This window comes from Asterias amurensis, chromosome 13 (genome assembly GCF_032118995.1).
Source record: "Asterias amurensis chromosome 13, ASM3211899v1".
NCBI lineage: Eukaryota > Metazoa > Echinodermata > Asteroidea > Forcipulatida > Asteriidae > Asterias > Asterias amurensis.
The window spans coordinates 986,292-999,304 of record NC_092660.1 but is presented as its reverse complement, the minus strand read 5'-3'; the positions used below and the strand labels follow the sequence as shown (position 1 = coordinate 999,304).

Genomic DNA, 13,013 nt, shown 5'->3' with positions numbered 1-13,013 from the left:
TTTTGGCTTGCAGGCGCGTCAAGCGCCCAGTTTATTAACGTAGCCACGCAGTTTACTTACAAATCAGGCAACGAGTTTTGTGAAATGTGTACGTGCTGCACCCTGTTCTCGTGTAAAACGCATGGCTGTGTGTTGCCCGGAAGATGACCGATTTACGTCATGTGGGAACTATATATGTTATCATATGCTATCAAAGCTCTTTTTAAGGACATTTTTATACTGTACATGTTCTAGTGCAATTTAACCATGTCGGTTGTCATACTGTTCATTCCTTTGTAATATTTTTACGAATAAGTTTAATATCTAGGATTTGAGGCATTGCATGGTGAGGTATCAATGTATATTTGGTTTGCGGTAACACCATGTGTGTATCTACTTGCCAGATAGAGTTGTTCTTAGGGAACTGAATTCCTTTGTTCTACTGCCGTGGAGTAGATAATCGGAGGTTCGGGAGACTTCTCAGTTCGGGAGACTTCTCAGTTCTGAAAAGAACTGTCCTGCTTTTTAACTATTACTTAAGTTTAATATCATTGTGCATACAAATTCAGGAAGTATTTGGTTAGTCATGTTTTTGGGACTTACCTACAACAGTCAGCATGAATGTACATGTTCCTGTGTTTCCATACGGGTCACTCGCCTCACAGTCAATGTCTTCCGTACTAATCACAACCTGGTCACCACCAGCTCCTCTTTGGGTGCATGTAGCTGTTAGTGAAGCCCCTGAGTTATCAGTCACACTTGGAATATTGCGACTGAGGAGCGCATGGTCCTGATTGGCTTCGGTGGGAATGGTTTCATCTGCACATTCCAAGACTGGGTCCTCTTTATCTGTTAAATTGGAGTATCATTAGTTAGATTTAATAGATATTAAATATGGATCTGGGATAAAGAATAAGAGCAACTATAAATATAAATATTATCAGTAAACTTGCGGGTACAACCATGGGTAAAAACTCTTTCGAAGGAGTGATGGCTCTGAACAGAGCCGGTTTGGTCTGGACGTTTCAAACAGTATACTCTGCTCGTCTTCAAGAGAAAAAAACATTCATTTTGGTAAGGGGCTACAAGAAGAAAATATTTAAATATGAAAAGAACTCAGGGGAACTGGAGGTAGGAATTGATATTCCTCTTAAAACAGTTCAGATTGTAGGATGGGGGGAAAACATGCACCAGGCAAGGAGTTCCAAAGAGATGCAGAATGTGTAATAAAGCTGTGTAACATCTATTAAATCGTTGCAAACCTGCTGTTAAAACATAGGATTCGAACTCCCTCTACATGTACATGTAGCTAACAGGCGATCTCAGTGGTCTAGTTGGTAAGACACTGCTCTAGAATTGCAAAGGTCATGGTTTCGAATCCCACCTGAGTTATATGCTTTAAAAAAATATTGTAAAAAATCCTGACTCAACTCTCCTTACCTTGCACTATAACCATGAAAACACACACCCGAGTGTTATCACTGCCATCAGTGGCTGAATACTCTATGAAGTGTACACCAATGTCCAAGGGAGTACCAATTGTCACATTGGGTGTAGGTACAACGGGAAGATTGGAGTTGTCAACTACATTTGGTGGTGACCAAGATGCCTCCCCTGTATCTTGGCCCGTTGTCGTATTAATGGTTTGATCAGCAGGACAGTCCATCACTGGCTTTTCATTATCTTAAAATTGAAAAGAAATTAACGAAATTTGTAGCATACTGATGAAAATATTACAGGTATTGGATAACTTGACTAGTTATTGATGATCTTCAAGTTAAAAAGAAATTACTGAAATTTGCAGCATATTGATGGAAATATTAAAGGTAAGGGACAAATTTACTGGCTTTTTGTGATCTTTCTGGAGAAAAACCAAACGTTCCGGGTCATTTACATTCTTACCTTCAACAGTTACAGTGATGTTGCACATTGTCATATTCCCAGCAGCATCAGTCGCCACGTATGTCACTTCATGAGGAGACATTGCCAGATTGAAAATCACACTATCACCAACATTATATTCATTCCCATCAACTAAGATTGTAATTGTAGGAGGACCGTCGTTATCGGTGGCCAGTGTGACATTCTCCAGTGTAACCATAGCAGTATCTAGCGACAGAGTGGTATTCACCACTTGACTTGCTGGGCAGCTGATGATTGGAACCTCATTGTCTGTGATTAAAAAAGAAACTGCATTTTAGATTCAGGTGAAATACGGAATGAAAAGAGTTGACTTAAAAGCCATGTCCAAATAGACCTTCTTCACGCTGTCATTATCTTGGTCATATGACCTGTTCACTGTTTCCAGTAACATCAATGAATGATAACATTCATTGCGCATGGCACCAAACTATTATTTTGTTCGGCCTCCGTTTGGTTACAATTAATTGGAATGGAGTAATATCAAGATGACCCCACCGTGATAAAGGTCTATTGGCAGCTACGGCTAGATTTTTGTCTCATCATGCTTTAAGTACAGTAGGTCCTTAGCAACACCCTTAGCAACAGTCGTAGCCGTACAGCCTAATTAGATATACATTCATCCATTAAGACTCATCCACCATAGCAACTGTTTATCATAGTGTGTAAGACACCTTCATTGTAGCTACCGGGCAATCTCGGTGGTCTAGTTGATAAGAAACTGCTCTAGAATTGCAAACGTTGTGGGTTTGAATCAAAGCTGAGGTCTTGAATGCTATTCAAATATTTGTGTGAGAAATGACTTCTTTCTCGAAAACTACATGTGTGTTACTTCAGAGGGAGCCGCTTCTCACAATGTTTTAAACTATCAACAGCTTTCCATTGCCTGTTACCAAGTAAGTTGGTATGCTAACATTTATCTTGGCTAGTTACCAACAGCATCTAGTGGCTTTAACATACCTACGACTTCAACGTTGAACCAACAGGACCCCTCATTGCCGTACTCGTCGTAAGCATTGCAGTGAACAACATACGTGCCAATGGCTAGAATCTGCCCTGCGGGATCTATCGCACTCGTACAGTTTACGGTCACGTCACCGCCAGAATTGTCCGTGGCATTTGGTGTGTAGAATCTTATGAATGTTGTATCCAGTCCACTGTCAGTCCCCTTGATGATGTTCCTGCAGTCTAAGAACTGTGGCGGGTATTCATCTACAGAAGAAAACAAAGTTTTGTTGTCAGTTTCATCGCTACAGTTTGTATATGTTATGATAAAACAACAATGGCCTGACGTTTCCACCCTAGCACAGTCTTCCTCGAAGGCTTAATGAAAACACAACAAACACCTTGCTTCATTCTGTGTCTTTCTCTATTCAAGTATTTCCACTTAATAATAATAATAATAACAATAATAATAATAATATTTTTGGGGAGCTAATCATCCTTACATGCAGCTAAGAGCTGAATTGTGAAGGTTGTGGCAACTTGTTCAAGAAGCAGTCATGCAAGGGCGCCTCTGGCTGCCAGCCACATCAACCCATTATGACCATGGAGCACAGCCAGAGATCGAATGTGCTTCCTAAGGGAGGAAAATCAGATGGTCTGGAAAACCCTTATGGCACAGCAGGGAACTAACGCACAACTCAACTCACATATGGCCCTGACCGCGTATCGAACCTTGGTGAGAGGCGAGCGCTTCACGCACATGCCAACCAAGCCCCCAAATCTATTTTTATTTCTATAGTCATATTTATTTCACTCACCTACAATAGTTACAGTAAAGGAGCAGTTGTTACTATTCCCACTTAAGTCAGCTGTATCGTAGAGGATCGTATGAACACCGATAGGGAACAGTGAGCCAGGATTATCAGACGATACTGGTATGATAGGAACCAATGAATTGTCACTGACGACGGGAAGCTGCCAGAACGCTTGACCACCGGGTAGATTGTCCAGCGTAGTGTTCCATACAAATTCTGGACACGTTATGTTAGGTACCTCATTGTCTGGGACAAAACAAAGAATAATTAATGAGATATGGTCAAAACAAAATTGAAAGGAAGATCCTGGAAAAAAAACCTAACAATGATATTAGCCAACTTTATGAAACAGTTCAAATGTTGCATAAATCGTACGGATATTGAAACTTCTTTCTTTTGCTAATAAAACTCACCTGAGATATTGTAGAATATATCACAAGTTGCATTATTCTGAGAGGTGTCTACTACAACATACTGCAGCGTATGTGCAAATTCAGACAGACTCAGTCTGATGGAGTCGTTGATGTAATGTGTCAATTGGTCGATAACAATGTAGACAGTATAATTTTGGGTGTTGTCTGCTGCGTCAACGGGAGGAGATAGTGTGACAGTGGCATAATTCTTAGACTCGTCTGTAAAGAAATCCATGCTCTCTGGACAGATAATTGTGGGGTCTTGTTTATCTGGTTTTGAAAAACAAAAAAGAGCCAAATTTAAAAACAAGGATCTTGATCTTAGAAATCATACAGGAAGGCAACGAGATATCAAAACTTAAAGGCACTGGACACTATTAGTAATTACTCAAAAAAAGGTTTAGCATAAAAGTTTACTTGGTACTAAGCAATGGAGAACTCTTGATTGAACAAAACATTGTGAGAAACGGCTCCCCCTGAAGTAACATAGTACTTAAGAAAGAGGTAATTATTCACTAAAATGATAAAAGACTTCAGCTAAGCCTTTTATTAAACATCTGAAAACACACAAAGGCAATGGGTAGGGAGTGTTTTTGTAATTTGAACATGTGGCTTTCATAACCCCTTAGAGAACATAGCGGCCGCTAGCAGCATGTATCAAACGAACAGAGCGGCCATGAACAGCAACAAGGTTTGGCCGACTTCTGCTGGTCACATACCATGCATACAGACTTCAAAGTAAAGGTTATATCCGGATACAAGTGTTGCTATGTATATTAATTTGGTTTTTGCCCATACACCGATGTGTGTAGAACTGTATACTCAGTACTTTCACCGAGTCCTGTGGAAAAATGTCACAGGCATATTACTAAGGTGGGATTCGAACCCACGACCCTTGCAATTCTAGAGCAGTGTCTTACCAACTAGACTACCGAGGCAGTTCTATGTTGTATACTTACATAGTATCCCAAATTCTAAACACAAAACTACTTTCATGTTATTTCTGATTGACATTTTCACGGACAACATTTGATTTTGATTATACAGAAGTGAATGATTTCTAAAGGATAACATAGAAATATGTGCAACAAGCTGATGGCATAATTGATAATAAATGATGAAAGCAAATGTTATTTATGATGACACATTTTAAAACTGACCTTGAACAGTCACTGTTCTGTGACACGTAGCCATATTGTCATAAATATCTGTTGCAAAACATGGAATATAAGTGTCGCCAAGTGAGAACTTCGTTAAGCCTTGTGGGGAGCCAGAGCAGTGTATGGTTACATTCCCATCAGAGTTGTCTGTAGCATTCAGATCAAAGACTTCTACAAATGCAAACGCCTCATTGGAAATAGTTGGTATGGAGATATTCACACACTCCGTGAATTCAGGTGGCTCTAAATCTGTAATGACAAAAACGGAAAGGCATGGAGAAAAAAAATTAATAACAATAGTGGTAACTTGATATGTATTTGTATCAAATTAACAAAGGATGCAAGGTGCTTAAAGACACTGGACACTATTGGTAATTGTCAAATCAAAGACCAGTATTCTCCCTTGGTGTATCTCAACATATGGATAAACCAACAAACCTGTGAAAATTTGGGCTAAACGGTCATCGAAGTTGCAAGAGAATAATGAAAGAAAAAACACCCTTGTTGTTGTGTGCTTTCAAATGCATAATAAAAGGCTTCAGTTGAAGTCTTTTATCAGTTGAGTGTGAAATTACCTCTTTCTCAAAAACTTAATTACTTCAAAGGGAGCCATTTCTCACAATGTTTGAGTAATGACAGTAGTGTCCAGTGCCATTAAGAGAGAAAAAGACCACCTTTAAATGCGATTTTCACAAGTTGGTTTTATTGTATACACCTGTACATATATTTTATAGGTTAAAAAAAACCGAACAGCTTGAAAAACCAAGGGTATACTTTGCCTTTAATTAAAGCGCTTGGCGCTTTGCATTTACGGGGTATATGCACCAAACTCAAACTCTGGTGTTTCTGTTTGTGGGTTGTGTACAAGTTGTAACACTTGTGTTCTTGAGCGAGACACTTGATGGTTCTTGTGATTTATTTAGCTTTAGTGCGCTACATATTTGTTGCACATGCTGTTTACTCCTCAGGGAGCTGAGATGGTTTAAAGAATGAATTTAATGGCCAATTGACCAGGGGTAATAATGTTGGAAGTGCTTTGAGATGACCTCTGGTGTGTAAAGTGCTTTATACAAAAATAGATTATAATTATACTAGTATGAACTTTACAATCAGTGAGCTTTCAGAGGGGAACATTTTTCTGGAGGATTGATAACAGTATGAACTTCAAAAAAAATGAGTTTAAAACCCAAAACTATTTTTCGCTGATCCAATCTTGTACTTTTAAAGGCAGACTAATACTCAGTCAATACTTTAGCTAAAAATTGTAAGGGTGAAATTGCAGTAATTAGTGAATATTTGAAAGATAACTAGAAGATTGCATACACAAATACTATGCACCATTATGTGTGGGTTGTCACAGATTTGATGAGAAAGTATTTACCTATAATTTCGATGGTGAAGTTGCAATAGTTAATGTTGTTACTGCTATCTGTTGCGTTATAGATCACAAGATGGGAACCAATGTCGAAGGTAGATCCTGAATTTACATCTCCCAAGAACGTAACGTCCTGTCCAGAGTTGTCTGTGACAATAGGTTCAGACCAGACGACAGTGCCATATGGCAAAGTGGGGTCGGTATTATTGACTATATTTTCAGGACACGTTATGTTTGGAGCCTCTTCATCTGAAAATGGGAAATAGACAACAAATATTTAGCAATAATTCTTCAACTCTGAACTTTACTTTTGAATTGGCCTTAATGCAATACAATAGGCCTGGGCCCTATCTGTGTAATAACAGCTATTAAATACCGATTACTTTTAAGGTAATTTCAAGAAAGAAAATCACATCAGAACAAAATCCAATGTACCTATTACAGTGAAATTGGTCCAACAAGTAGCATTGTTCATGGCAGCATCCGTAGCAATGTACAACACTTGATGTGTAGACGTTTCCAAACTGAACATAGCGCTTTCACCGACGTTAAACACTGAATTATCAAATTCAATTGTGATGGTGGGTGAGTCTCCAGAGTTATCATAGGAATAGGCTTCAGGAGGTAGGGCAAATGTAGAAAAGTCCTGACCAAGATCTGTAGTAATTGTTTGATTGGCTGGGCAATCAACTTGTGGAGGCTCCATATCTGGAAAGAAGTATTTGACAGACCGACTTTACTTGTATAAAATATAAAAACAGTGGAAAAAAATAAGATGATTCGTCTGCAGAAATCTATCTTTTTGAATTTCTACAGTATGGAATAAGGGTGGACTACTTGTTTCTTGAGGCATTGCTTGGTGAGGAATCAATATGTAATATTTGGTTTGCAGTATCATTAATTGTGTATCTACATGTACTTGCCAGGTAGAGTTAGTTTTTTACCGTCTTGCTACATATTGTACTGATGCAGAGTATATTTTTCAGGTTTTATTTCAGAAGATTTCTCAGTCCTGAAAAGAGTTGTCCTGCTTAGTCCGGCTTGGACTACTACATCAGCTTATCCTAATTGTTCTTAATTGGTCGCAACATTTCAACTCACTTTTACCTAGTTTGAATCCATGTGGATTGGTTTTCCATGGCTTTCCCCAGTTGGAGTTTTCCTTTGACATATGATAATGAGTCAGATTTTGTCATTATGTTCTCTTCACAAATTTCTTTGGGCATTTTTTAATGCTTCTTGGTTTCATTACAAGGAAATATATATCAATAAATATTAACCATGATTATACACTAAAAGCCCTATTGTTTACCCAGGTCCAGTAGTTGGACTACAAGACTTGCAATCACGAGGTTGTGGGTTTGAATCGTACCAAGCTATCCACGGATTTAACCCTTTCCTCCCATCTCTCCTGCCTGCAAAACCAACATCCCAGCCCTTGTTTAACGGACTACCTACCAGTAGCATTAACACCTTGTCACACAAGGCACCGGATTGCAGTACATGCTACAAGACCAATTTGGTAACTCATGAATAATTTTCCAAACAATTTGTTATGATCCCCAAAAATAATATGAAAACATTAAAATGTGAATGGATTCTTTTCTTGGCGATTGTCTGGAACTGGTTGCCTATAAATTGTCTTGTGTGACTTGACCCTTACATACCATTGACAGTGACTTGGAAGACACAAGTGGCATTGTTTCCTGAAGCGTCAGTGCCAGTGAAGGTGACTGTCAGTGTGTCACCGAGGTTGACTGAAGTGCCATTATCCACGTCTGATGTCAGATCGACCATAGTTGGGGTGTTTTCAACAACTGTCGGCAGGTCCCAGTAGACAATAGCAAAGGAACTGTTGAACTCTGTTGGATCAGTTCGATTGGCCGGACAGGCCAGCATAGGTGGCAAATCGTCTAGAAACCAAAACAAAACATTGATAAGATTTCTGTCTCATCCTGTACCGCGCTCCTGAGTATATGGGATTTGAAGCATTGCATGGTGAGGTATCAATATAATTTGATTTGCTGTAACACTATGTGGTATCTACTTTTGAGAGCTTTTCTTGCTACGGCCGCAGGTCAGAGTATATTTTTCAGTTTTCAGGAGACTTCTCTAACACAACATCATAAACTTTCTGAATTTGGGAGAATTCTCAGTTCTGCTTATTAACTGCTACCTGTGTGGAAGGTAGGAAATCGGCCGGGACTACTACTTTAGCTTAGTGAATCAAGGGGACTTCTCTTTGTTAACTTCACTACCGCGGAGTAGTTCTTTTAGTTTTAATGCACAATCCAGTATATTACACATTCAAGTTTTGTGCTTAATACAGGCTTTATGAATTTGGGTCCCATGAGAGGCATTACAGCTGATGATAGTGGTAGTTATTTTAAGAAAAGATTCTAATCAAGGTATCATGGTTGGTACCCGCTCTCACATTAGTTAATATGCATCAATTGTGATATTTGTATTAAAATGCTGTGACAGTTTTTTGCCGTTTTCTCAGCAAGTAGATACTGTAATCAGCTGAACCTTTCCCATGTGACTTTTATTGTGTCTTTCTTTATAATTGTGCACATTTTTTGCAGACAACATTGAGCCTAAAACAATAAAGATTTGACCTACCTATTACAAGAACAGTGAAGTTACAGTAGCCGACATTGCCAGAATAATCTGTAGCATTGTATTCCACAGTTTCTATAACATCGACGTAGAACTTGCTTGTGCCTTTGATATGGGATGCAGATATAACATCAATTTCCCCCGAGTTATCAGTTATGACTGGCTGCGGCCATGTTGGTGTGCTGAACAGCTGTCCGAGTGTTACATGCACTTCAACATTTTCTGGGCACGTCAAAATGGGGTCTTCGTTGTCTGGCAAAGAAACATTGATAAATCAAATTTAAAGGGATGTTGTATGATTAATTTTTCGAAAAGTGATTTAATTTTAATTGTATACTCTTTACTTAAAACACCTCACAACAATTTTTGTGAAAACAAAAATTTGGGGTAACATACAAATATTCCAAACTTGCTATTAAAAAAAATTGTGATCTGTCTGTTTTCAAATGCTATGTCCTCGATTTGACAGTATTTCAGACAGAAATGATTCACTTAAAAACAGGTTTCTTTTATATATTTTGATCAAATTAGTGTTTTTGAAAACTTGAAATTGGAAAACGTTTTCCTCACTGATAACAATAATGTACTTTCCCTTCTTTCACAGATTTATTTCAAAATAATATGGGATCCTACACATTTGTTGTTTCCTCTGTCATGGTATTTACAGTGTAAATCACCTACCTATAACTGTGATATTGAAATCACAAGTTGCATTGTTAGTAGAGTTGTCTGTAGCTAAGTACTGCACTATATGTGGCGACATCGAAAGGTTGAACAATACATCATCTCCAACACTGTACATCATACTGTCATAAATGACATCAATGATGGGGATGAATCCAGAGTTGTCGACAGATGACTCTTCCATTGGTAACGGAACTGTTGCATAATTCTTGCCAGAATCCGTATACACAGTCAGATTGCTAGGGCAGGTGATATTAGGCGATTCCATATCTGTAACAAGGTTTATAAGTACCATACCATTGGCATTATAGTTTTTGCACTGATGTCGTATGCAAATATGGTCTGTCATTATTTGTGAGTCAAATTGTATAAACATATATTGTGTGTGTGTCACCAGGCATCTGTCTATAAAAATGTGAATAGTAAAGTTCTTTCTTCCCTGCTGTCTGAGTTCTGAGGTCCTGCCCACAGAGTCCTGTCGTCCCCTTTTGTCTGAGTTTAAGTACTACCCAGTCCCACCAGACCCATATTGTCTGAGTTGAGGTACTACTGAGTCCTAGACCCTTTTTGTCAGAGTTGAAGTGCTACTGTGTTAAGTGCCACATACAAATGAACAACCTAAAGAAGTGGACCTTGAATATGAAGAAAATGAAGTCAAAATTGTAACGAAATGCCAGAAGATATGGCCCTCCAAATTGATTAGAAAAGTTGCAAAAAAAATGAAAGGCAATAAGAAGATATGACCCTTGAATATGAATACAAAAAGTAAAAAAAAAATAAATAGTAGATAAATGAAACAGTTGTGGCTACAGAATTGTAACTATAAAAAATTTGCATTTTGAATACCTTACCTTGTACAGTAATGTTGAACAAGCATATTGAATGCAGATTGTCTAGACTATCTTGCTCTATAGCAACACAAGCTACATCCTCATGAAGACCAATCGGAAGATACTCTCCATCAAACATTACAGAGGAGCAATTTACAGTCACATGGCCACCAGAGTTGTCTGTGGCAGTAGGGACGGTGTAGGTAACAAACGCCGTGGGTTGACCAACAGATGTCAAAAAGTGGAGGTCTGGACAACTGTCAAACACAGGAGGCTCATTATCTAAATTAGAAATAAATATTTCATGAAATTATTAAAATATAATTGATCAACAAAATAATGAAAACTCAGTTGTACTGAATGACAGGGGACTCACAAATGGAAGTTTTAAAACAGTTTTTCATTTTATAATTCTGACAGTGAAACAATCAAACATTTTCACTCAAGTCAAAGATGTTATGTGAAAATGTCAAGGTGGTCAAACCATGAATATGTCAGAGTCAAGTGACCATGTGTGATGAAGTCAGATGAACCAGCTTGATATTGGCCAAGTCAAGAGTCAAGTGACCATCGTGTGATGAAGTCAGATGAACCAGCTTGATATTCAATAAAGAATTATTTAATTTAAATGGTCCCTTGTTTTTCCTTATTACGTGAAAACGTCACGCTAAATTGTTTTTATTTGTTTATGTGTATATATACTTGTATATTTATTTAATGTTTGTTTTAGCAGTATTTATTGCGCTTCTTTATTAATGTGGTTAAGTGATGTATGTTGTCGTTTGTTGAATAAACGGAGTAGAATAACTCCACTCGAACAAAACAAAAAAACAATCATCAGTTAAGATGGCTGTACAAGAATGAGTTCATTGTGACACAATTCAATAACTACCAAAAAAAAAGTTTCTACACTGTTCTTTTTCAACTATATTTTTATTAGAAACAATGATACAATATCAAAGACTAATACAAATTAAACTATTTGTTGGTTTTGTACTTAACTTAAAAGTCACTTCTGCAATGTATTCAGATCAATTCCATTACACTGTTTTCATTAAATACACCATACAACCAAACAAAACAATTTTCATCAATATTGGTCATGAATATTGATCATGGCATGAACATAGATTACAGTAATAGTAACATTTCTTTACACCTGTGTATGTATGCATCCCCAATTTCTGCTTTTTTTGTTGCCATGTTTGCATTTTTAATAAACCAATAATAATAATAATAATTAATAATAATGATAATAAATTCTCTACATGCTTTCGGAGGGATATCTCTGGAGGACTAGAACTGGCACAAACTTTGGAATAAATAAATTTAAAGATTAAAACTGATATTTATTTAAATGATGATCCTTTCTTCTACTTTTCAAGTAAGACTTAACCGTTCCATACTTGAGCTGAAAATTGTAACAGTGAACGAAAGTGCAGTAATTGGTGAATAGTGGAAAGTCAAGTTGAAGACTGCTATATACAAATATTATGCATCATCATGTGTGGGAAAATGCAACAGATTTTATGAGAAAATATTTACCTATAATTTCGATGGTGAAGTTGCAATAGTTAATGTTGTTACTGCTATCTGTTGCGTTATAGATCACAACATGCGAACCAATGTTGAAGGTAGATCCTGAATTTACATCTCCCAAGAACGTAACGTCCTGTCCAGAGTTGTCTGTGACAATAGGTTCAGACCAGACGACAGTGCCATATGGCAAAGTGGGGTCGGTATTATTGACTATATTTTCAGGACACGTTATGTTTGGAGCCTCTTCATCTGAAAATGGGAAATAAACAACAAATATTTAGCAATAATTCTTCAATTTTTAACTTATTTTTGAATTGGCCTTAATGCAATAAAATAGGCCTGGGCCCTATCTGTGTAATAACAGCTATTGATTACTGTTTACTTTTAAGGCAATTTCAAGAAAGAGGATCAAATCAGAACAAAATCCAATGTACCTATTACAGTGAAGTTGGTCCAACAAGTAGCATTGTTCATTGCAGCATCCGTAGCAATGTACAACACTAGATGTGTAGACGTTTCCAAACTGAACATAGCGCTTTCACCGACATTAAACACTGAATTATCAAACTCTATTGTGATGGTGGGTGAGTCTCCAGAGTTATCGTAGGAATAGGCTTCAGGAGGCAGAGCAAATGTAGAAAAGTCCTGACCAAGATCTGTAGTAATTGTTTGATTGGCTGGGCAATCAATTTGTGGAGGCTCCGTATCTGGAAAGAAATGTTTGACAGACCGAC

General features: G+C 37.6%; 1 protein-coding gene across 1 annotated transcript in view; it reads right to left on the bottom strand.

Moving 5' to 3' along the window:
* Positions 1–13,013, bottom strand: part of LOC139945864 (uncharacterized) — an 85,783-nt gene that overhangs the window by 13,877 nt on the left and 58,893 nt on the right. Inside the window, exons 53-67 of the mRNA XM_071943362.1 lie at positions 12,714–12,986; positions 12,286–12,528; positions 10,762–11,022; positions 9,908–10,180; positions 9,230–9,478; positions 8,275–8,520; positions 7,043–7,315; positions 6,614–6,856; positions 5,233–5,481; positions 4,073–4,342; positions 3,663–3,905; positions 2,860–3,111; positions 1,882–2,151; positions 1,420–1,662; positions 583–828 (exon numbers count right to left, since the gene is read on the bottom strand). Coding sequence (XP_071799463.1) covers positions 583–828; positions 1,420–1,662; positions 1,882–2,151; positions 2,860–3,111; positions 3,663–3,905; positions 4,073–4,342; positions 5,233–5,481; positions 6,614–6,856; positions 7,043–7,315; positions 8,275–8,520; positions 9,230–9,478; positions 9,908–10,180; positions 10,762–11,022; positions 12,286–12,528; positions 12,714–12,986 — 3,834 coding nt within the window. The remainder of the gene's footprint in view (positions 1–582; positions 829–1,419; positions 1,663–1,881; positions 2,152–2,859; positions 3,112–3,662; positions 3,906–4,072; positions 4,343–5,232; positions 5,482–6,613; positions 6,857–7,042; positions 7,316–8,274; positions 8,521–9,229; positions 9,479–9,907; positions 10,181–10,761; positions 11,023–12,285; positions 12,529–12,713; positions 12,987–13,013) is intronic.